Here is a 26,732-nt window from a genome sequence, read left to right as displayed (position 1 = left end):
CTCATCCCGAACCATAATATACATTAGCATCAATAATATTATGATACTCAGACAATCACAACTTTATTCGATTAACATAAAATACTAAATTTAAATCACAATAGTTATAACGATATAAATTAATAATGCAATGTTCATAATAATAATAATAATAATAATAATAATAATAATGATAGTAATGAAAATAAACTTAATAACACTTATACTACTAAAAATAACCATAATAATTATTCATCAAAAGAATTGCATTTAAATCCAGATATGACACATACAATAGAATATATAACTTTAACTCACAATTCTGTCGAGTTTTTGCTATTTGCTCCTACGCTTCGGGTGGAGCTGGCTGAACCGACAGATTATCTATTTGTGAAAATAATTAAGATAGTTAAATTAACAAAATATTTTATAACTTATCCCAGGCCTAGACTTCTAGATTTAGACTGCCTAAAGAAACTCTGACTAATTCGGATTTAAAAATTCTATCGAAAATTCGGCAAAACTTTTCCTAAAATACGGACGTTTATCTCCGCAGAACGAGTCTAGAATCTGCCAGAAACACTTCTAATATTCATTAATTATTTAACGGGAGTCGGACCACTAGAGCTACATTACTTTTTCCGACTCTACAACACAATTCAAATCACCATCTTAATTTAACAGTCTCGCACAATTATTATTGCACAATCACTCATAATTAATTTACTGGTATCAAAATTAATAATTCACAATCACAATCTCTAAGCTAAAAAATGATTAATCACACAATTAAATTTATGATGTTTACAATTAAGGTAAAAATTAATTAAATCAGATTACATTAAATTATTTATGATTAAAAATTAGTGATAATAATATTTTCTAAAATTCTTACATAATTTTGAAAGTCCAACTAAGTTTTATCGAGCTCAAAAATCTAAAATTTTGCGCTTCCGAAAAACACCGGGATTTTTGAGACGCGGTGAAACCAAAAACACTAAAATCACAGCCTTGCCTTTACGAGAAAATGCTAGATTGAGGCTGGAAAGGCGCTTCTCAAGTGAGATTTCACCACGGCTGTCGGCAGAGGAACAAGGATGAGGAGGACAAAGAGATTGTTATCAAGTTTGAATTGAGTTTCAAGCTTTGAATTTTTAAATCGAATCGAGCTCAACTTCCCTCGGATTCTTTACAACCTTATATCACTTTATTTAGGTAGGGTTATCAGTAGTTCAGCTAGCAATCACTCCAAAATCCCTCAGCTAATTGCTTAAATGTTCTCGATTATAAAGTGAAAACTATTTGCCTCCTTGTTTTGTCCTCTTGGAGGTACATTACTGCTATTATATCTCTGCCATGTGCAACATGCCAGCACCCATTACGAGTCAGTATCAATGCATTGGTGCCAGGGGCATTGGACATGGTTTAGAGTCCCATCCACCTGATATGGACAAGAGTAACCGCTGCTCCTTGCCCCTAATATAACGCTTTTGACTCGGCTTCATTGTTGGAGCTCGAATGGTTAATTTTCTTTTACAAAATATAATCTTAGTATAATTAAAACAATACTATTTTGAATAAGAAAGGGCAACACAAAGCCAACCATTGTTTTTTTAATTCATGGGAGGGGCATGAGATGGTTAACTACACGATAGTCTTTTTTCTATACTTATTATAAAAACGAAAACGAAAGTTACCTAGTACAGAGCTAATTTTAAAAAGTAAATGCTCTTACAAAGCTAAGGCTCAAATGTACAAAGCCAACCATTCTTAGTGTCTTCTGAAAGTATTATTATTATTACTAACAGATTTCTGGCTGCTTTCAATTCAACTGAGATTTTTGCATAACAGCACCAGGCTAGTTAATGATATAGATTGGCTTGATCACTGATTCACTGTCTAGATATAAAGTTTTGAACCATAACCCGCTGTCTGGAATATGGTCTTTGGGCTCAAGGGAATAATTGTGTCAAATTAATACACATAATAAGTTATGCATGTCATTGAGAAGCACAAAGGCAATGCCATTGGCAGCATATAATAGGCAAAATCATAGGGAACTGGTATTTGAATACTGGGCCATGGCTAATTATAACTGTTCAAAATCCTGACTATAATTTGGCTACTTTTTTCACACAGAAACAAAAGGCCCCACATACCCAGAAAAAAAACTGGCAAAAACAGCCAAAAACTGACCTCACAGCTACTGATTTCTGTTTAATTTACCAACTTCAAAGAAGTAAAGATTCTGTTCCACTCCAGCTACTGATGCTAATTAATTAAGACTGAGTTTACAATAAATTAAGCTTCAAATCCACATTTAACTGCAGGCATAATGATCTCCAACACCCCCTCGTTAATTATTTCTTGAGTTGCGAGTTAACTGAAGGAACTGCAGCTGGGTTTGCAGGTGTCCAAAATTGTGCACTCTTCACCTTCGACACACTGGCGAGGACACCTAATGGTGACACATCCCCAACAATTGTCACCTTCTTTGCTGCAAAATCTATGCTGAAGGAGCTCACACCTGATCATACGTATATCGCCAACCACAACATAATCATTATCATTATTATCGTAACAAATTTGCATATGGTCTTGGCAATTTGTTGTGCTTCTAATGTGTGTGTGTCCAAGGGACTAAACTACAAGGTAAAACTTTGGAATTTCTTTTAATATAATATGGAGAAATATATTTAAAGAAGAAAGTGTTAATTATTCCTAGTTGTGCACTGTGGAGGAAGAATCTCATACTATTCTCCTTTTGTAGGTAAAGCAAATATAAACAGAATATAGCAAAAAGAATAAATCTGAAAAACAATAGCAGTTTCAATTCATAATAATATAAGGGAAGTAAAGGACCCCTAGCAGTAGAACCAAGATTTCTATTAGAATACAAATAAAAGGAGTCAGTTCAAGCTTAAGCAATTTAGAGGATTGCTTATATTTAATAAGCTTAGGTGTTTATCACATTTTACATAATCTTTTAAGAAAAAAATTATACTTAGGCGGTTGCTTAAGGCTCCACCTATTAAGTACAACTCCAACAATTGGCTTTGTTCCGGCTTTCAAAGAAAGAGGTTTGATTCAAGAGAAGAAAGGGCAGGAAGGCTTCAAATAGACTCAGTGGACATCTTATTAAGTTTAGATTACAGCCTAGTAGTTGGAGGCACTAAGTACCCAAAGGGTACGAATAAAAGAAGTTATCTCTTAATCAATTATATCTTATCGATGGACCTTTTTTTTTTTTTTTATTTCGTTAATATTTAAAATAAATGGTAATTAAGGCTTTAATTATTTTAGCACATGGAATTTAATTTTAATTAATGTTAGAAATAATCAAGTTTAAGAACAGCAAGAGAAGACTTTCAGGTACAGGTTATGTCCTTCTAATTTTTGAGTTTACTCTTCTTTTTCATTATATTTATTCTTTTTAGAAAAAAATTTATGATATATAATTTGATTGCAATTTATATTTTAATTAATAGTAGATAGTACAAATTTTTTAAAAAAATGTATATATATATATAACAATTAGAATACAAAACATAATTATTTTAATTATCTTTTCTTCTCAAAGAGTAAGAATATTAATAAGTACATTTTAAATTAAACATTTTTAGCATTGATATTGAGAGGGTTAAATTAATATTTAAGAAAATCATAGTACTGCAATTCTTTATATATATATATATATATATATAATGAAAATAATTGAGTGTTGAAAGAGACAAAGCAAGGAAAGCCACATATATGATATACCTTCCATTCTGGATAGATGTTTTCTCACTTTTCCTTCACAGCCTCTGCAGTGCAGTGACACTCTCAAAACCACTACCTGCACAAACCCAAATTCAATTATCAATTATCAATTATCAAACTAATATCATTAAATACTATAATCTACTTGAATGCCAAACAATTTATGTATATATACTGCCATACTCAAAAGCAGAATCTCATTAACTAGAAAATTCATCTTCAACCAGTAGCAAAAGAGAAAAAACATGGAGTTGAAGCCCTCTTAAGGTCTATTTTTGTTACCGTTGAGAAAAAGATCATCTAATTAAATATGTTATATTAAATAATTTCAATTGAAATAAGTTAAAATTATATCAATAAGCTCTTTGACAGAGTGGTTTTGATAGAATAGTGGTACTGAAGTCGTCTGCAGGAGTTTGGCAGAGTGGAAGCTGGGTGATAAAAATAATTGGAACTGTACTTTGTAAAGTGGAGAAAACCTGGTTGGAAGGCCTTTCTGAGGAGTTAGACATAGAAAATGTCTTTGAAGAAGTAGATTCTTGTTGATCGGAAGCTGCCTGAGTCAGAAACCTCTTGGATTGAGCAGGCACCATTGCTAGAATCGGATCATAATCCGATAGCCCGTCGATGAAATCCTTGTCACTCAACAGGTATCTTGATGATCCAGGAGGTGTAATAAAATCACCAGGCTGAGCCCAGCTCTTTCTTTGAACTACTACTTCTTTAGCCACAGTAGCAGAACGATCCTTCTTATTACCATCATCTGGCTTAGAAGAGCTTTTCTTGTCTTTTCGGACAAGATCATTTTGTTTTCTGGAACTCTTCTTCTTGCTTTGATCATTTACGTTGCTGGTGTTACTTGTTTTGCTCCTGCGAAGTAGATGGTACGGTTGAGGGTTGATGGGTGGTGTCTGAGAAGTACAAGGAGCTAATGGGAGAGCCCTCGGTGTTCTTTTTTGGTCCCTGATTATTGGGTTGTGGCGGTCGATGTTTCGGCCGCCGAGTTGAGCGGTGGACGATGACAAAGAGGAGGAGGAAGGTTGATCCATGCTCATGCATATAGCTGTTGAAGCTTGAGAAGCACAGAACATATCCCTTCTTTTCATCTTAATCAGGTCGGATGATGATAACAGAAAGGTGGTTGCTAGCCGTAGAGAATCTCTGCATCTACAAAAGAAAGGAGAGAGAGAGAGAGAGAGGAGTCGGTTGCTATGCTTTTATTTTAGATACAAATTAATGAGGGGGAAAGTACTCTCAAATTGACACTGAGAATGGGTCGCTGCATTTTTATATTTGAACTAATTTCATAGAAGTATAGAAAAAGTGAGTAATGTACGTATTGCTATGTTCTTATGGTTGTAGAAGTACTTAGTGAGTGATTAAGTAGTATAAAGAGTCAGTTTGGTACGACCGAAGTAAAGATTTATCTGCTTTAATCTCATGGATGACTTATTTTATACAACAAATGGAATGTACTAATTTTAAATGCATAATGGGGTTAACTTTAAAAAGGGTACTTATAATTATCTCTCAAAACAAAGTAATTAATATTGATCCAATGTGGTACTTTTCAGAGCTTCCAAGTAGTCATACTTATTTAGAATAAGGCTTGCCAGCTTAGATGCATAAAACTATAGGCTGTAGCACTTGAAATCTTTTCCTGTGGTAAATAGTTAAACTCTATATAATTTATGCATTCCATAGTCAGTTATTAAATTATTAATACATGTTAAATTTTTTAATATATACTAATAAATACGTATTATTCAATTTGGTGTACATACAAATCAACTACGTACAATTGCCTATAAGGTGAATCCCACTTGAGCCAATCCAAATTATTAAATCTTTTTGTCTTTCTATAAAATTATGTTTTCTGTAAATCTTAATTATAGTAAAATGGATGTAGAAACTCATTTCAACTCATTCTTATTTGTCACAATATGATTCCTATGGGCAAAAAGTGGTTTTTTTTTTTTTTTTTTTTTTTGTAATAATAGAAAATTGTGAATACCACAAAATTGAATCAATTCTTATTTCAAATGAATTTACTATTTTACATGAAACGTAAGCAAAATTTAGTCCTAAATGAAACACATGCCTCAGAAAAGGTTATATCATTTTACAGTGTTAACATGACAAAAGGGAAGAGAGCAGATTAATCTGAAAAATCCAAGATTCTGAGACCCTTTACTTGCTAAATAGAAGAATATAGAACATGTAAAAGCAGATGAAAAAAGCACTAAAATTTGCAAGAGGAAAAGAGATACGGAGAGAAGCGGTGCTTCATTTCTTTTACTCAGAGAATAGAACCCGCAAAGTCTGATCTTTATGGGATACAACCACCTTTTGCTACAGTTTTAATGAATGAAAATGATACATACCTGGTGCCTTTGTTCTTTTATATATTCTATTTTCTTAGTAATGCTAATTCAAATTAATACAAATTGGAATACATTATCTAACTTTATTTCATGAAGTTTTAGAGATACACAGACATAATCTTGTGCACATAAACTTTATTTTTAATATCTTACTTTTTCCAGCTTCATTTTCTGAGACAGTCACAACTTATAGTATAGAAGCTAATTTCTGATCATTTTTATTTTTTTCTCAAAAGAAGATTGTCACATTGAAGGGGAAAAGAAAAGAAATCCTAGATGATCAGGTGCCCGAATTTTAATTGCCATATATTGGTTGATAACATGGAATTTAGAGCCCTGGATGAAAATGGAGGTCACGAGGGAATTTCCATATAATGATCAGTTGGCAGGATAATAATAAATCTGTTTTTTCCTCGGTTAACTTATACATATTGGCATGGTTACAATTAAGGTTAAAGAAAACAAAAACTTGGGGGTTTCAGGACTGTAAATCAATGCAACAGCTGTTGTCCTGGCGGGCATGGCCTACAGATTTTAATGGTTAATTATTAAGTACTACTCAGGAAGCTGTCTCTGAATTCAATTTTCTATCAGAGACAAATTAGGTTTAAATGAGACATTCCAACGGTAAAATACTTACCATCACCACCTGTATTTCTTGGCTCCAAATTTATTTAAGAACTAATACTTCATCTTCTTTTTTTTGTTTATTATTTTCAAAAATTTATATAAAATTTGATTAATAATGATTTAGGTATATATAACAACACGCTTTTCTAGGATATATTATTGTATTTTTATACGGTATCAAACACCTATTATACATTAAAAGAATTCTTTATAATAACAATAATATAAAGAAATAACTCATAATATTATATTAAATTCAATATTTGAGGTTTCTTTCCTAATAATTACTCTAATATTTTAGAATTTTTTAAACTTTTTTTATACGATTAAGAAAAGATTTCTTTAGTAGAGTACCGACGTGTTATAGTGTTAAGATATATTTGGAATTGATGTTGACTGTAAAAAAATAAATTTAAAATTTTTATTTAATGTATATTTTTATTTTTTATTCCAAACTTGCTTTAAAAAATATTAATTCACGTAATTTTTTGTAAAAATAATTTTCAAAATCTATAAATAATATTAAAAAATAAAATTGAAAAAGAAACTTTTCAATTCAATTCCACCCTTACTGATTTAAAATAGATAATTAAATAACAATGATTATTTCGATCCTTTTATCAGTTTTATTTGTCTTTTTGTTCATTTAGATTGTTAAGGGAGTGCACATATAACTTTCAATGATTTAAAATACAACAAAACTATGTAAGGGGGACTCAAAGATCGTCAAACGCCACATGTTAAGTTGGAAAAGTAAAGTATTTTTGCATAGAATTTGTATCCAATTATATACTATCTAATTAGATATCAAATATGTTAAAAAGATTATATCAAAATTAAAGTTATATAACCATTGTAGTTTTGTAGATTATGCCACAATGGTACATTTGCAGTCAAGAATTTGCTTGTCATCTATGTGTCAACTTCTTTTATTCTCATTGGATTTTTCTAAGCATTCTTATGCTATTCTATGATGCTATTTATTTTTAAAAGTATAGTTTTTATAATAAAAAATATCTTATATAATATTTAAATATAAAAAATAAAAAATTTTATTCAAATCTAACAGAATTCTTTTATTTAATTTTTATTTTCATAAGTATTAACAATTTTAAGCTCTTTTCTTTTTTAACGTTCACTAATAAAAAATAAATATTATAAATATTAACTAATAAAATATATAAAAATTATAATGCACATGCGTTGCACGTAAATATTAATTATTTGACTTGTCATTATAGTATATATATATATATATATATATATATATATATATATATATAAAAGTTTAGCATCATAAACATTTCTAGTGTTACTAAAATGATAAAATTTTAAATTATAGTATATTCATGTACAATTAAATTTATTTATGATGCATAAAATTTATATTGCTTATTTTATAGCCAACAATAAGTAAATTTAATATATTATTAAAAGTAAATTAAGATTCACCTACACCATTAAAAATATATTAATTTGGTTTAAAGAATTATACCCTAATGACTTTATTATTTTAGTTTAAAGAATTATGCACTAATAATTTTATTTTATTTTAATAAAGTAAAATACAACAAACACTTTTGTATAAATTATTATTTTACTCTTCTACTTTGAAAATTTATAAATTAAGTCTTTTAATATTAATATTCTAAAATACCCTTAAATCATTAAACTCTTTGGAATAAATATAACCATTAAACTCTTAGGAATAAATATAACCATTAAACTCTTTGGGATCAATATAACCAAATGGATGCTTGCTAGTATATATTTCAATAATTTTGAAATGTATAAAAAAATCAATTATTTGAGTTTTTACACGACTTTTATGTTTATCTATTGTTGCTCAATAATGGGATCATTAAATTGAAAATTATGTATACTATATAGAATTTACAATATATGTTGGTAAAACAAATTAGTAAAAAAAATATATTTTTTTAAGAATAAATGAATATAATTATATCATTATTAAAATAGTAATTTAACACATCAGATAAATATCCTTCACATACTATTATTACCTTTTTTCTTTTATATTTTTATTTTATATAATGATTTTAACATAAAAATACAAATATAAAATTAACATTTATATTCATTTTTATTTTGCAGTAAACTCATTATCATCCATATAATCTTAGGATTCTGATAGTATTTATACAACGTTAGTATAGTTCTAGTTATTTCAATTAGGCAATATTTGAGTTAATATAATTCAATTAAAGTACTATTATTATAAGTACTTTGTTATAATAATAATAATAATAATAGTATTAATATTAATATTAATAATTATTATTATATAATATATACCTAAGAATATATATATATATATATATATATATATATGAATGTATATTGCTGGAATGATCGGAAATCAAATCACATAAGATATTATCTACTTTGATCCTTCCACTGGCTTCATGGTTTGTCGCTTTAGGGGATTCGAGAACTTCCCAGAGGTCACCTATCCTTAAAAAATATGTTAACTTTGGAGTTCCTATAACTACACAGCAAAACAACGAAAAGGTACTTCATGTGATTAGTTCCAACTCTTTACATATATGTTATTAGTCATTTCTCGTCCCGTTTCAATATGCAATTTGATTCATTCATATACTCTCGTACCTTAGAGTGTTGTCATTCTAGAAACCTACCAGAAGCCGCTCATTGTCCAGGTATTCTATCCTTACCCCGACATCTACTTCCCGCCCTCATCGGACGGCTTCTCTAGGCCAGACTGTCACATGCCTACCAGCTTCCGCCTAGTTCGTCCTCGAACCACACATCTACTAGAAGGGTCCTGTTTTGATATCATTTATAATGACTGAAAACCAGATCACATGAGATATTATCCATTTTGGCTCCCACTGGCTTTACGGTTTTGTCCCTTTGGCAGGTTCAAAAACTTCCGAGGAGGTTACCCATCCTGAAATTTCTCTGAACCAAGCACATTTAACTTTAGAGTTCCTATAATTCCACAGCCAAACAATCAAAAAACACCTTATATGATTAGTTTCAACTCTTTATATATATATTATCAACCATTCCCTGCTCAATTTCGATGTGCAATTTGATTTATTCATGTAACTCTGTACCTTAAAGTGTTGTCATCCTAGAAGCTTGCCAAAAGCCGCTTTTTGTCCAAGCATCTTATCCTTACCCAGAAGCCACTTCCCGCCCTCATCATACCGTTTTTCTAGAGCAGACTATCACATTAACTATGTTTTAATATAATTATAATAAAAATGTAGCTAATAGGAATAACTATGAATAATTAGATAATTATAAAAATGTAACTAATTATTTATACTATTATGAGTATGGAAACTTACTTATTGAGATCATAATTTTAAATATAAACTAAGTACAAAAAGTATAACTAAGTTTATGTATTCTTTTATAAATTTTATTTATTACATTATTAATAAAGTTGATTTCTAAAATTAGATTTATACTAAATAAATTATTAATATTATTTATAATTAAATTGAATAACTAAATTAATTTAATTAACTATAATTAATAAAATTCTATTAATAATTTTTTTTTATTTTATTTTTCTTAAAAAATTATAACTTTTACATATTAAAATCATACATATTATCTCCAGATCGATACTAATGTTTTATTATATAAACTTATTTTTTAAAATGTAGAGGCGAGCTAAGAAATAAACACAAGTAATATGAACTCTATTTTTTAATTCAATGTCAAATTATTTTGTACTTTTCTTGAACGTATTACTTTATTGTTTATTTCATTACTTTTTAAATTATTTTAATATAAAAATAATTAAAATATTAAGTTCTAATCAATAAATAAAATTAAAATATTCATTTATATTTTCATTAGTGGAAGAGTTATTTATTTATGTAATTTTTAATTGTCTTAAAATTAAAATAGACTGAACTAATAAATAAAATAATTAATATTATTAATGTTAATATACTCCAAATGATTGGATGATATCCTAAAAAATAGTACACACATACTTAAGATTTTAATATAGATAGTTTAGGATTTTTCTTTATGTAATTTGTTATGCTTTCAAAATTAAAATTAAATAATTAATGAAGCATTTATTGAAAAGTAATGAGATGGCAAATTTAATTATAGAAAAGAAGCAGTAAGGAGAATTCTTGAAACTGAATATAGTTTTTCTATTTTTTTAAAAGGAAAAGAGCACTAATGAACACAAACATAACTAAGAATTAAACAGAAATATAGAAAGATTAAAGGGCCAGTTGTATTTGCATTTAGGACTAGAGAAAAAAATAACCTTTGTAGAGCACAATAATTATGTATGTATGGAATATTATTTTTATATATATATATATATATAAAAAGGGAGATTCTAATGGAACATATGCTGCCAGATAGTATAAACATTTCTTTGTTGCTGATGGATGAGATGAGACACAAAGTCACTTTCCTTCTTCTCCATTATATTAGAGAATTTTCTTTTACTACCTCAAGAATCAGATGCTTCTTCTCCTTTGCCCTTTTTTTTTTTTTTTTCTTTTTCTTCCCTTTATATCATCCCAGCTGCCCACCCTTTTCAAGAGTTACCAACTTCAATTTTATTCTTTCCTTTTCTTTTCCAATTTTTTTATTTCATCGTAACCCTAATGAGCCGGGAGGTCGATGATTATTATTATTTTTACATTCATTATAAAAATAATAATTTATTTTATATAAAAAAAACGCTCTTATTCCTTGAATTTAGCCACGAACATAAATTTGATTAATTGTTGGATAACCTAACCTTCTTCTATCTTACTATTAGTTTTGTCACCAAGTCCTTAATGATGCGGGGGAAATAATTGGGGATCTTTTGATTGTTTTTAAAGATACAAGTAACTCATTATTGATCGATTGATTGATTGTGATATCAAAAATGAGTCTCTTCCTTTGTCATTAATATGTAAAGAGGTTTTGCCAATAATGGTATGTTTCAAATTTAGAGGATGACTGTGTTTATTTATTTCATAAAAAGTTATATGTAAGTAATATACTTCTCCATTTTAATGATTTTATCTAATGTGATATCAGTATTATCTATTAGTTGTAAATTTTAAACATGGAGCATACAAAGTGAAAAAAAGAAAAAAAAAAAAAGAAAAAAAAAGTAGTAATTTAAAAAGAAAGGTGCTGTCTGCATTTTCATATATATTAGTATTGCAGAATTTGGTCATTGCCAAAAGGCTTAAAATCAACTTCCAAATAAAAAAGTCAACTGGTTATGGCTTTGATAAGGAAGCTATTGCAAAGAGTCTTTCTAACTTTTAATTAACTTGTATTAGGAAAAGATTTTGTGTGTAACCTTCCACTATAAGTAGGGGCGAAACCAAAATTTAAAATTAATAGGATAAAACAATACCAATTTCATATATTAAAGATTAAAGAGGTAAGGGAGTTAATACATGTTTTTTAAGGGATAATTATTATTTTTTTATTTGGTATGTATAATATTTTATGGACATTTAAAAAAAATTGTTTAATTTAGTCCTACTAGCTTTCATGTATATTAAATTGGTGAATATGGGTTCAACCTCAATGATGCTATGATTAAATCATGCATTATTTTGAACTGAATTGCGCACCAGTCTGCTGAAAATTAAATAATTTATATGAAAGGTACAATTATGCAAAAGAAAAGATATATGTTGCTTGCTAAAATAGTAGATGACAGGGAAGGTTGGAAAAACTTGTTTGAAAGTAGAGGATGGCTCCTTTACTTTTTCTTTTATATGAGCCATGGTCCCAGACCCAGTTGTCCCGAGTTAAGACCATGACTGCCATAACAATTTAATCTAAATAAAAAGGCAGAACCACTGAACTGATACATTTTCTTTTCTTATTGTCCCATATGGCTGGATAATAGAGGTGCCAAATAGATGGTTCTTTATGACAGTATGTTGGATATAAGTAAGATGAATTTTTAAACTATTTTTTCATTTATTTAAGATTTACATTGATATCTAAATTTAGGGATATACGGAATTCAAAAATTAAGATGTATTTAATAATAATTTTGAAAAACTCTATAGAAGTTGTGAGATATTTCCAATTCCGACTAAATCTTGAGATTCTTTTATCTATATTATTACATAGAAATTGATCCAAAATATGTAAAAGCCTATATTTATATAAGTCAAATATTTTTCGAAAATTTATCTTTCTTTTTTTTTTTTAAATTGTCCTCCACCATTGTCATTGTTTTTCTTTATTATATATTTTTATGTTAAAAAAATAAAAAGATTAATTGAAAAAAGCTAAAAATTTATCACTATAGTAATATTTTTTTGAATTCATGAATACAAAAAATAAACTTTAGCCAAAAGTTTGTAATTTAATTTTAAGAAAGTTGAAATAAAAATATGAATTTAAAATAAAGAGTTTAGTGAGTTTTGAAGGAATATGTGAATTTAATTATAGTGAAGTAGCTTTATCATTCTCACTCACTGTGATATACGACTTGTGGGGATCAAATCAGACCCTGTCTGCCTACTTGCAAGCTCCGGCTACTATCTTTTTAATCCTTCATTTTCCCTGTTAAATTGACGTGCAACACAAGTTAATTATTCAACCAGATATGATTCAATCTTTTTATTATTATTATTATTGTTACTATTTCTTGACTAATCTTTCTATAAACTTCTTTTTGAAGCATAAACTTTTTGAGGTATATTTTTAAATTGTCACTGAGAATGTAAATAGTAAGTAACCTTTAGATCTTTTCTGTGTTTGGAATATATTTAGAAATTTTTATAAGAGACTACATTTGATACTAAGTAGAAGAACACCACTTTAGTACTATGCAAGACTTAAAAACAATAATGTATCATACCAAATATATAATAATATATGAATACTTATTATAGCCACATCAAAAAAGCACTGCAAATATGCTTATGCTTAGTATATATATAAATATACTATGACAGCAAATAATGGGCTCCAGTTTTCCCTATTTCACCAAACCAAACCTAAATTGCACAGCTGTGAGACCCAGATCACCAAATATATGAAGAATTGAAGATGGAAAGATATCCTTTCATTACCAAAATGCTCTTATATTTATCCATTTTCTCATGATACCAAAACTTACAACTCAATACAGCCTTTTCAACATTAAAAGATGCTGTGCTAGAACAAAAAATAATTGCAATATAAAACAAAACGAGTATCTTACCAAATAACAGAGACATCTTCCTGTAGGGATACTGCTACAAAACTCCAGTGACGTAAATTATGACAGTCAAGAAAAGAATCAGGATACAGATGAGGTCTTCACACTATACACGCAGGTTTTTCAGCTATTTCATTTAAATCCCTTCCCTTCATCTTCATTCAAAATGCGATTCCGGAAATCGTTCACCATGAGGGGCAAACCATCTCTCAATGATATTTTTGGCTCCCAGTTCAGTAGCTCCTTCGCTTTGCTGATATCTGGTTTCCTCTTATGTGGATCATCTGCAGTATTTGGCTTGAATTCTATTGTTGCACTTGAATCGATTGTTTCTTTGACGACCTGCATATTAAAGGAAACAACAAATTTCGAGTATATGCCAATTCTGTTATAATCTCATTAGCAAACAATAATTCATACTGGTGGCTTTCAGTTGGTTTTGGGGAAGACCGAATCACAAAACACTCCACCTATGTCCATCTATAAAGGCAAATTGAAAAATCAAAGAAAGGCAAACCTCAGCAAGTTCCAGCATGGTGAATTCCCCCGGGTTGCCAAGATTGAAAGGCCCCACATGTTCGCTTTCCATTAACGCGACCAGTCCATCAACCTGTCATTGGAATAAAACTTCAATTTAAAATACTTCAGGAAAGCAATTAAAGATATGAAGATTGTATATATTAATAGTTTGAAGTTAAGATCTTGAAGCTCCATGTTAACAGTTGATTAGCAGACAAAAATTGGGTCAAAGGAAAATGCCATTTTAGAGTGACAGTGCATCCAGAGCAATTAAGCATGAAATGATGCATCATGAAAAATATCACAGGTAACGGTCAAACTCACCAAATCAGAAACATATTGGAAGCTCCTGGTTTGTTTCCCATCACCATAAACAGTCAAAGGTTGTTTGCGAATGGCCTGAGATCATTCTTGAAGTAGTTAAAAACATTAAATCTAAAAGTATCCTGCAACCCAAATTTCATTTAATTGCCACCATTCAATGCTAAAAATGAAAAAGAACATCATATACCTGAGCAACAAAATTGCTAACAACACGGCCATCATCCAAACACATGCGAGGTCCATATGTATTAAAAATGCGAGCAATGCGCACCTTCAAACCAAAAGAGCCATAATTAACCCATAGGTTAAGTGAGGAAATATGGGAAAAATAAAGCACCGCGAACCAAGAAACAAGTATAGCAATAAATCTATATTACATGTGTCATGTAATGTCTCTTTCTCTCCCTTTCTCTCTCTAAACACGCGCGTGCATGTGTGTGTTGACATTAGTTTCAACAAAGTAATGTTTCTTTCTTACTAACAACCACCCTTGAATGACAGAGACAAGTCTTGTGGGGAGAAAGAAAAAGTAGCCACCAAAAGCACTATAAATATATACAATTTCCACTTCTTTTCTTGTCAAAGGATGAGAATAAATGAGCTATTTCCATTTTATAATTTCCTTTGATTTTTAAACTGCATAGTTACTTTCTTCTCATTCTTCCTTCCCTTGTTTTTGTCCAATCAAAACAAGGAGAATAATTTAGTCCCCTTCTACACATTAATATCATAACATTACAATAGTGAGGGACAAACCAATATTAACATTTTAAAACTCCTTTCTTTCATAATACAAATTTCCAGGTATTTAGTCTTCATGCACATGGTTAAATTATATGAAATCTACAATGGTAAAAATGCATTAAGAAACTAAAGTGATAACCTTTTTGAGCAATAGAGAATATTTTAAGAGAATAGGAAGAGAAAGGAAGCTTCCGCGCAAATAGTACAATAGCAGAAGTATTAACAAAGGAAGCATCCTACTTAGGTGCATTGAACACCTAGATTCATACACAAAAAGAATGAAACTTCCATTGTTGTTATGTAGCACATGCCACATACTAGAAAAGAAAAAAGAAAACTCAAGACTCATGTTTTATTCAATTTGTTTATAAGACGCTTGAGAAAAGTAGTGTGCATAATCCATTATGATTAAGCACATTTATTTTATAAATTTAGTGTCATCTTTACTATGACATGTCGTTATTGATATTTCTTGCTGATCACAGTATGATATCCATTGAAGCTTTGCAGACAATTGGTACAGCCTCGTGCATAAAGAAAGTAGATTGAACACAAATTTTAAGCTTCTCTAAGGTGGCAATGGCATTCGGTGAAACTAAAGATTAAGCACTGAAAAATTAACAGTTAAAACATAAGTACTAAAATCTTTAAGTGTTGAATCTAATCAATTTGTTTCAAAACTGTTATTATTGAAAACTACTAAAATTCTTAATCAGACATATTTAACCCTGTAAGGTTGATTTTTACCATCAGATACATATTTAAAATTACTTAAAAAATAAATATTAAAATTAAAAAAGATTTAGAAACAACAATCATATGAAGATAATTGTTCTCATGAATTTTTTAAAAGAAACATATTAACCTTAAACGAGTACTTACAAAATTGATAAAATGAGCAACAGAAAAAGAGAAAAAGAAAAGAAAGGGAGAAAGACCACTATTTAACCCATTCATCATATTGAATGCCCGAATTACCCATTTGTCTTTACACAAGTAGATGCCCCTTCCTCACCCTTACACAAATAAGTTTTTATTTATGCCCCTGTTCATTTAATCATTGATATTACTAGCCTTTTCCCAATCAGTTGTTCATATAACCACTTCATGGCCGTGACAATGCTGTTTAGCAATGAATGCCTTTCTATTTTGGATGAACTAAGATAATTGAAATCAACTGCTTCAACCCAAAGGAATATCAAGGATTTCAGCACATATAAAATTCTCTAAATATTAATTAGCCCATATTTTAACTTTTCTGCATCACTGAAAGTCCACCTAAATGGTTTAAACCACAAACCATGAGAACTTGAACTCAAACTCAACAAAGCGGAACTACAAAGACCACGAATTTACAAAGAGGTTATCCACAAATTTCTTGGTTGATAACTGGATTAATGGGGACTAAATTAAAGTTAATTCCTAATTAAGTTCATATATTCATTACCAGTTCCATTCAAAGTAATCTCCAACTTGTAAATAAAAATTTCTCAGCACTCTGTTGATTAAAGCAGAATATACTAACATTTGACTTAAAAGAACATCTAGAAATAGTAATTAAGCCTTAAAAGAAAGCTCTATGAGATCATACGAACAAAATGGGACGAGTTAGAGATATCATGGTGAGTACCTTATACTTGTTGAGATACATTAATCTAATTTTCCCACTGCACAGTCATTGGGTGATTGCAAGGTTGAAGTGTTTGATTTTTATCAGTAATATTCTAATGATAAATTAAGGGTATAAAAGTCACCTCAATAAAAAAATTTAAAACCCAATAGCTGAACATGTTAAGTGGAAATTAAGTTAAATATTTTAACTTACCATTTTAAGTGGTTTTAAATTGATTGAGACATTTAAATTGGAGCCATTATTTTGAAAGCGCGAATAATAACCGCTCTGAATATTTTAAAGTCATGTCTATATCACGTGAGGGAGAGAAAGCCACTTCTTCTTCTTTATTTTTGTACAATTAATATTATAAACCCTAATTAATAAAGAAGAGTAGTGATTTCTTTCCTCACATGAAATGACAGCAACATTTTCTTCTTCTTCATCATGCTTATTTGTAAGTAGAGAGTGAGTGCAAGTTGTTGAGTTAGATTACATCTCACCACCTCTAATATGTTTTTGCAATAAAACCACAAAGATGTATACTTCATTGAGGGAGACCAATCCTGGAAGGAGGTTCTACGATTGTAGGAGCTATGATGTAAATTAAATAACAAAGAAGAAGTGGTTTTCTCTTCCTCACGTGATATAGGCATAACTTTAAAATATTTAGAGCGGTTATTATTCACACTCTTAAAATAATAGGACCCTTACATTTAAGGGCATTTTAGATGCTGTTAGCATTAAGAGTTAATTGGACCTTTTATAAAAATTAATAAGTTTAATTGGTCAATGGGAACTTAATTGAACCTTGTATAAAAGTTAATAGGTTTAATTGAGCCATAAAAAAGGATAGGAACTTAATTGGACTTTTCTAATAAGATCAAGGGCATTTTTGTACCTTTTGCCAAAAAAAAAAGGTTCTTCAAAATGTTGGTACTTGCAAAAGATTAAATGCATAGAATCAAACGAATCGCGCTTTCAAGATATGGGTACTACAAGTCATACAAGTCCATGAATCATACACTTGATGCATATTTTACGCATGAAGAAAGAGATTGAGTTCCATAAAAGGTACAATCCAGGCCTTATATAGTTTACAAAAATTAAATTATGATATGCACATATATCTCCCTATCATTTTCAGAGACACTTGTAAGAGATAGAATGTGGACTTAATCAAGAATGAACATCTCTAGCAACATAGAACACCATGACAATTCACAATAACTTAAAAATACACCTAAAGAAGAGAGAGAACCAGGTACCTCAACATCTGCACCTCGGTGATAATCCATAGTTAAAGTTTCCGCTGTCCGTTTTCCTTCATCATAGCAACTCCTCTCGCCTAACCAATTTTAAATACGACATCAGTAACTACTCTCATTCTCTCTTGTACTACATAATTAACAGCTCACCTATTGGATTAACATTTCCCCAGTAAGTCTCCTTTTGCGGGTGCTCAAGTGGGTCTCCATACACCTCACTTGTACTAGTAAGCAAAAACCTTGCGCCAACCCTCTTTGCTAAACCCAACATATTAAGTGTACCCATCACATTCGTCTTGTAAATCAAAGATTCACAGTCAAGGATCTCAAAACATTAAGGAATAAATCATGTGCAAGAGTTCAATTGAATCGAATTCTTGCAAAATCATGTCAATATTGGCATGACTTCATTTACATTTCTTTCAAAATGCAGTATGAAATTAAACTCTAGCAACTAGAATCTTTCCAAACATAAAATAAATTAGATTAAATTTGATTGCATTTTCTGGCCTTTCCAAAAAGGCTACTGGAAAATAATAAGAAATAAAAGGATATAATGGTCTTGACAGGATTGTACTTATAATGAACAGGAGAAGCAGGGCAAGCTAAATGATAGATGTGATCGACTTCTAACAAAATAGGCTCAACAACATCATGTCTGATTAACTCAAATCTTGGATTCCCAAATAAATGGACCAAATTATCCTTTCTACCAGTAAAAAAGTTATCAATCACAATAACCTCATCTCCACGCGAAATCAACTTGTCAACTAAATGACTCCCAACAAAACCAGCCCCACCAGTAACAACTATCCGCAGCCTACGCCGAGTAATGCCAGCTGGAACACGACCGCCGGGGCCAGAAAAAGACTGTTTCTGGAATAATGATGAAGAATGGATGGGGATGGATCTGGAGAGAGAAGACTGGGCCTCCGATGGGCTGAGGCGGGAGAGAGTTGGCTGGAGGATGAAGAAAGTGGAGCCGATTAAGATTCCAACGAGAATGAAGAGAAGGCGCTGTTCTTTGAAGAGGTAGTTGATGGATCTAGGGAGAGATCTCGGGTGTTTTAGGGTTTTTGGAGAGTACGGTGATGGTTGTGATGTGGGGATTTCTTCGTCTCTACGGTGGTGATTTGCGCTTGATTGTTTGTGTAGCTGCTTCATTGTGACTGGTGGTAGCGCTTGGCTTGGGATTTCGAGAGATGTGTCTGATGATATTGAAGGTCAAGAATTATGCATCTTCTGTGTGATGTGTTGTTGAGGAGGGAAACGAAGGAGAGAGCAGTTAGTTAAAGGAAAGTGGGCATTGGCTGGTTTATTTTGTTAGATTCATCATTACTAACTTGCCTTCACATTTTGGCAAGGACAAAAATAATCTTTACTCCTTAAATTTTACAATCAGGCTCGATTTGGCCTTTTTTACCTTTATAGTTAATATAAGTTCTAAAGTTTTTTAATAGGCTCAATGTAGTCTTCATTTTAGTGAGTATTAAAATAAGACGCCATATAATAAGAACCTAAAAAGAGTCATACTGAGCCTCGACCTATAATTAAAAGATTGAATTTAATCTGAGCAATAGATTAAGGTGCCAAATTGAACTTTTTAAAATTAAAAATGATAAATATAAATTTTTTAAATTACCATAAGTCTATTAAGTCCATCAAAACCAACTCGTCACTGCACCATCAGTTTACATCACTATTCAACCCCTTTAAAATAAGTAATCACCAGCATTATTATTCAAAAATAAGACTATAGATGTGAATTTACAACACCCCATCGCTTTTTTATTAGCCTCCACGCTATTATCACCACCCATTAATTAAAAATAATACGCATAATCATTATCAACACTTGCAAACACATCAATTTATCACTAATAAGGCATGAACACAATATAAAAAACCCAAAGACATTATCATCATCCGCACCAAAATCATGAGATCACTCATTTCTTTATTTTCTCAACCAACTAGTTAAATATCTAAATTACATAAAGAAAATGTAATATACAAATTTAATTAGATAATTAAACTAATTTTAATTTAAATTATTTTTGAAAAGGGTTCAATTGAGCTCGTGCAAAAAGTTGAGTACGAAATTGTGCCTACATCAAATGTTGGGTGGTTAAAAAAGACTTCATAGCGTGTGCAACTTAATGTTTCATAAAAGGATCAAATTAAACTTATTCAAAAAATCAGGTTTAAATTGATTATAAAAATAAAAATGGCTAAACTAAACATGACTATATTGAATCTTATTCCTTACTGTCTTTCAATGGTCATTTGAACTCTTATTCCTTTTTATTGGCAAAACCATTTTAGCGACCCTTAATCTTTAACATTTCTAAAATATACTGTAACTTTCTAAATTTATCATTTTAGTCCATTATTTTTGCATCTTGTTTTATAGCTACCCAAGCTGTACGAGGCACGTGCCAACAATGATATGGCTTGCTGATGTGGGTTAGATTTTATTAGCTGGAAGCCGGCCAAGCTATACTAAAACACGTTGTTTACTAATAAAATTTTAAATTTTAAATTTTTTAGTAATTTTATCTAATTATTTTAAAATAAATAGTCAATTTATTTTTAAAAATATTTTACGGTAATAATTTTTAAAATTTCATAATGAGAAAATGATGTGGCATTATTGACATAAAAATCAATGAGCCAACAAAAAAATTATTATGTTTAGATGTGAAATATATAAAAATATGTACATATGTGAGACTTTTAATGAATATATTATTAAGTTTATAATAAATTATTTTTGTTGATTTTATCTTTATTAGTTTTTAGTAAGTATAATTGAATTCTCACAACGTCTTTTTTCCAGTAAAATTTTAAAAAAATATCATTAAAAAATATTTTTAAAAATAAATTAAAAATATAAATATTTATTTTAAAATTTTTAAAATAATTAAATAAAAATATTAACAAGTGTAAAATACAGAATTTTGTTGATAATTAAACCTTATTTAAAAGCCTTTTATTTAAGTAAAAAAAAAAAAAAAGCATTGATTATCGTCTCGTGCTTCTTCCACTTCTTCTCATTCTTCTCGGCCTTCATCTTCATAGCTAGCTGACGATTTCTCTTCTCTAGTACTCAAATTCTGTGGATTTCAATCTAAACTATCTTCACCACCAACCCTTTGCTTTTCTTTATTCCCTTTTCCTTCTACTTCTAAATTTCTCTCTTTTAATACTCATAATTATACTCCCTCTACACCCACTTCACCTTTACTTTCATCTCTGTTATGCCACAACCACAACAACTATCAGAATCTTCTATTAGATCAATCTGTTCACTAGTATGTGAATCATGTTATCAACAAACCTTATACTCAAAACAATCAAGTCTCAATCTTAAAACAAACCCCCAATTCTTTGACTCATGTACATAATATTACTGTTGTATTATCACTGAATTTTTTCAATTGGGTATAGGGTTTACAAAATTCAGGAATTTTATGAGGTTATATATACTTTGCGTAACTTCTGTTCTTAATAATGATAATTTAGATAAAGTTATTGAAGTAATGCAATGTATCAAATAAGGAGTTTTGTTGCGATTAGGAGATTCAAAGAAGCGATATGATGTGTGAGGAGGAAGGGAGAAGCATAGAACGACGAGAAGGGGAAGAAAGAGAAGAAGCATGAACCAACTGTTTCATGCTTTCTTTCTGCTTTCTTTTTCACTTAAATTAATAGCGTTTAAACTATGCCTTTAGTTTAGCTTGGTTGGCTTCTAATAGATAAAATTTTAGTCCATGTCAGCAAGCCACATCACGCGCCTCACTTTTGTAAATTACTAATTTTTAATTTGAGAAAACATATAGTAAAATAGGAATAAAGCATATTGGCAAATAATATAAATTAAAAATATCTTATTTATGGCTTTATTTCGATTACTTTACAGTATCAATTTTATCTTTTCATTAATTGATTGCTTGGGTTTATTTTTATTATCATTATTGTAACATATATATCAATATCATAACATATATAAAAGTTCGAAGGAGCGGGAACAGATAAATTTATTAAAAGGGTCATATTGATTATTTAGTTATTTAGATTAATTGAAACTGAGAAATAATATTTAATAATTCATTATTTACGTATCTAATTTAAAAGTCTAACTCATCTAGGATTTTCCAACGTTGGTTATAAAGTAGAATTTAAAAGGAGAATAAATTTAAGATAGACAGATAAATTTATTAAAAAGGCCGTACTAATTATTTAATTATTATATATGAACAAATTTAAATTATAAAAGAAAAAACTATTAAAAAGATAAGTGGCGTTAGAAAGAGAAATGTGAGAAAGAGCCATTCAAAATAAAGAATTATGAGTATTTACACTATATAAAAATGTGAAGGAGGAGGGACATACAAATTTATTAAAAAGGCCTTAATAATTATTTAATTACTTAGATTAATTAAAATTAATAAATAATATTAATAATTCATTAATTACATATCTAATTTAGAAGTCTAACCATCTAGGATTTCCAATGTTGGTTATAAAGTAAAATTTAAAAAGAGAATAAATTTAAGACAAGTAAATTTACTAGAAAATCCGTACTGATTATTTAATTATTATATATGAACAAACTTAAAAGTAAAAAAGAATTATTAGAAAAAAAGAAGTAGCGTTTGGAAAGAGAAATGTGAGAGGCAAGCATTCAAAATAAAGAATTAGGAGTATTCACATTTTTTTAGTATATTAGGAGTATTTTGTACACTAGAAATAGAAATCTAGCTACTTAAATAAAATTAAATAATTAATTTCAACCACAATTTTCTTTGTGAATATGAGATCTAATTATAAATAACAATTATAAAATATAAACACAAACTATAAATTATTTTATAACTAATTTTAATTAAAAAGAACCCCCACCATAAATTAAAAAAATTAACTTAATAGATAAAAAAATATTAGTATATTATTAAATTTAAATAAATTAGTTTAGTGGTTAATAATATGATATAGGTAATAATTAGTAATTTAATAATTTTTTAATCAAACTATATAACTTATTTTCTTAACTTCATAAAATTAGTAATTTTGTACACTATATGATATAAATTACATTATAAATAAAAGATAATATAAATAGCATTATAGTTACATAATATTATCTTTTTATAATTTTTTACTAACTTTTGTATATTTTTTAATTATGTATCTTATTTCATTTAATTGTTAATATCTTAATATTGATATTAAAATGGTAATAATTATATAAAATATACAATAATAATATAAAAGTATTTTTTATAATGTGACTTGTATTCGCAGATTACCATCATCTTAAATTTAAATAAAATTTTAAGTGTCCAAATTCTATTGGATGATACATCAAGGCATTCAAGAAAAAAAAGAAGACACTCCAATGAAGGCACTCAAGAATTCACCATAAAAAATTTGTACTACTAGTTACATGGTAATAAGTAAAAGTAGAAAGATAAAATTCTATAAAAATATTAATGGTCAAGATTTGTTTTATATAATCTAATGGTAAATAGCTAATTACGACAATATTTTAGAGGCAGTCTAAAATTCTTTTTTTTTTTTTTTGTACCGTCAATTTTATCAAATGCATCTGTGTTACAGTCATCAACATAATTTCACAAAATAAAGACAAAGATTTTCACGAATCAACAGAAAAGCTTTTGAAAATCTTCTCACTCTCTCATGAAATACACACATAAAGCACCATTTTTATTAGATCAATAAAATAAAATATCAACTCAAGAAAAATCTAATATAATAAATATATAATTTCGTTTTTAAATAACTTTAATTTATAAATTTGGAATAACAGTTAAGAAATCTATTTTATCTCTTGTATGTAAAATTAAGAAAAAGAATTGACAATTGAGTTCTAGGATATAATGCTTTACATATTTTTATTTTCTTATTTATAATCTAATGGAAAAATTTGGAGAAAAGTCATTTGTTGAATATTGTTTGTTAAATGTGAGAAATTAAAAAATAATAAAGTTTTATTTTATGTTTTTATTATGAAAATTTCTTGTTTAAGTTTAGTGTGTGTCCCTACTCATACACCAAACCGATAAATAATTGACACATTATTTATTATTTTTAAATACTGAATTATGTATCAATCATCTAATATCAAAATGTAAAACACACATATATGCGTGTCACTCTTCTATTAATCATAGTTTATATATCAAGCTCATATAAGAATCTCATTTTTATCAACCAAAACATACCATAAAATTAATCAAAACTTCTGAAAATCTGTAAAAGAATTTGAAAGAAATTTAATAAAGATCCCACCTCAAATATACAACACTAAAGCGTCTAAAATTGAAAGAGTATACACACTAGAATATAACCAAGATTAAAGCACCCATGAACTCGCAAATGCTCATCCATGGACCAGCAAGCTTATTTTAAGTACAAAACGCAACCAAACCAACCATAGAAAAACCAGTAGAATTCCCAGAATGAACACTGAGCAGCAGTTACACACGGTTGTTTCCGCCCAGGGCCACGGCAGTTGCAGCCTAGTGCAACAGAAGTTCACCCTCTTGCAGAGTCTAGAATAATAGCAATTGTACACTACCAATTCCTTGCTCAGTGTTCTGAAAAGATCAGTTATAGCAAGAGGGTCACATGGCAAGTGACTCTCTATTATTCCTATGTCACATAACAAATTTGCATCGTCCCAAGCCTTAATCAAGCTTCCCATGAAGGAGATGTAATCAGTTATATAAGCGTGTGACCTCTCACAGCATTGCTCAAAGGCCATAAAATTTCGGAAGAGGGATTCAGTCTCAGCTTGAAGCTTCAATCTCGGTATCTCCATCAAGCCATTAGAATGAAATTTAATGTCTAGCAAGCTCTTTGCCCTGCCAGCTGTCCTGAACTTAATTGCCGCTTTGATCTTAAGATCGGTTGCGCTATGTATAAGTACCTCAGGTTCATTGTCGAATGCATGCTCATCGATCCAAGATGGAGCATAGCTATGGCGTAGAAGGTCAAGTAAATGTTTAATATCAACACCCATTTCCTGAGGAAATTTTTTATGTCCTGGAATAATGTCACTGAAAAAATTAAGTGCTAAATCTATAAGAGAAGGTCCTCCATTGAAGACTGAACTTATGTTGAACAAGCATTGCAGGACGAAATAAGGCAGCTGATTCTCGAACAGTATCATGTCTCGTTTGATTCTTTTTAGCAATCCAATTCTCTTCAATATAGGATCATCTACTGATCCTGGTGCCTCCCTCATAAACCTAAGAAATAATTCAATTATGAAGCATCCATCATACAACATCATTTTCTTGAACTTCTTGCTGCTAAGGTCAATTATTTCGCCATAGCATCTACGCGCTTTCTCTTCCAGGCCTTGAAGTGCTTTCAGGTAATCTTCGAGCAACATGTGTGGACTCTGTCGAAGGAAGGCTTTTGTGTAGTGTTGTTTGTATTTTTCCATTGTGGTTAGGTCCCTTCTGCTGTGATGAAGAGGACCTATTGAGATTGTCATGGGTATGTAAGCCACCCTATGTGCTTCTCTTAGTCCTCTCCTCACTCTACCAATGCAAAATTCTGGATGCGGCGAAGGTACTTCACATAGCTGTGCTCTAATTTCATCCGCTAATTCTTCGATTTCACTGTCCTGCATTCTTTTTTCTTTGAAGATCTTTTTTTCTTTTTTCCAAAAGATTCCAAGTGATCTCTGTAATACAAAAATACATATATATTATGCTAAATCATTTTAGGACAGAAACCCAATTTGATTAATGAAGAGAAGAAACCTAACCTTGAATGCGAGATAAAGGCTGAAAATTCACCCTGTGTTGTCTGGATTATGTCGGAAGAATAGACCATGAAGGAACAGCATATATAGCCTTGTAAGAACATCATATCTAAATCTTTATCTATACAAATATGTGATGTTTGCACCATGACGTTCGGTTTCTGGGAAAATATGTTATATATTATCTAGTCAATCAAACAAATGATATAAATTATTTGGATCAATGATAACGTGTTCCTTGACTTTGCTGATAACAGAAGTTATATAAACATGTATTTTAATTAGCTTTTCCATATGAACAAGATATTGACTCAAATTTCATATTACATATTACATGCCCTAATCAATTTCTTACCCTGTAATTTAAGAGTTGCCCACCAACTCTATCATATAAAAAAAGAATGCAAATCTTGGACTGCCTAATTATCATCATAACAACCTTGAAACAGTCCAACTGAGATTTTAAAATCATACAGTTAGAGATTCCAAGAACCTTCGGTTGTAAAGCTTT

General features: G+C 29.6%; 3 protein-coding genes across 4 annotated transcripts; all 3 read right to left on the bottom strand.

The window, feature by feature from the left end:
• Window positions 1-2,017: 2,017 nt before the first annotated feature.
• LOC8278098 (protein SODIUM POTASSIUM ROOT DEFECTIVE 2) lies at window positions 2,018-5,058 on the bottom strand. The gene is made up of 3 exons (XM_002534006.4): window positions 4,221-5,058; window positions 3,742-3,817; window positions 2,018-2,506 (listed from the first exon to the last, which is right to left on the bottom strand). The coding sequence occupies exons 1-3, from the start codon at window positions 4,845-4,847 to the stop codon at window positions 2,340-2,342; spliced, it is 870 nt and encodes a 289-aa protein (XP_002534052.1). The 5' UTR covers window positions 4,848-5,058; the 3' UTR covers window positions 2,018-2,339.
• An 8,070-nt stretch (window positions 5,059-13,128) lies between these two features.
• Window positions 13,129-19,759, bottom strand: LOC8278096 (UDP-glucuronic acid decarboxylase 1). 2 transcript variants are annotated; one of them, XR_001536321.3, is made up of 8 exons: window positions 18,976-19,759; window positions 18,571-18,718; window positions 18,421-18,500; window positions 14,984-15,067; window positions 14,797-14,871; window positions 14,471-14,563; window positions 13,957-14,295; window positions 13,129-13,313 (listed from the first exon to the last, which is right to left on the bottom strand). XR_001536321.3 is itself a non-coding variant. In XM_015728311.3 (7 exons), the coding sequence occupies exons 1-7, from the start codon at window positions 19,582-19,584 to the stop codon at window positions 14,086-14,088; spliced, it is 1,299 nt and encodes a 432-aa protein (XP_015583797.1). In that variant the 5' UTR covers window positions 19,585-19,759; the 3' UTR covers window positions 13,797-14,085. The 2 variants fall into 2 exon arrangements, 1 of the variants encoding a protein (XP_015583797.1); XM_015728311.3 differs by lacking the exon at window positions 13,129-13,313 and having other exon boundaries at window positions 13,797-14,295.
• Window positions 19,760-24,697: 4,938 nt separating this feature from the next.
• LOC8278097 (UPF0481 protein At3g47200) lies at window positions 24,698-26,341 on the bottom strand. Its single transcript, XM_015728310.3, has 2 exons — window positions 26,225-26,341; window positions 24,698-26,140 (listed from the first exon to the last, which is right to left on the bottom strand). Exon 2 carries the CDS (start codon window positions 26,084-26,086, stop codon window positions 24,827-24,829), a length of 1,260 nt encoding a protein of 419 aa, XP_015583796.1. The 5' UTR covers window positions 26,087-26,140; window positions 26,225-26,341; the 3' UTR covers window positions 24,698-24,826.
• Between the last annotated feature and the right edge of the window lie 391 nt (window positions 26,342-26,732).

This window comes from Ricinus communis, chromosome 10 (assembly GCF_019578655.1).
Source record: "Ricinus communis isolate WT05 ecotype wild-type chromosome 10, ASM1957865v1, whole genome shotgun sequence".
NCBI lineage: Eukaryota > Viridiplantae > Streptophyta > Magnoliopsida > Malpighiales > Euphorbiaceae > Ricinus > Ricinus communis.
Note: the sequence above shows the minus strand (reverse complement) of the source record. Positions and strands in the feature narration are given on the sequence as shown.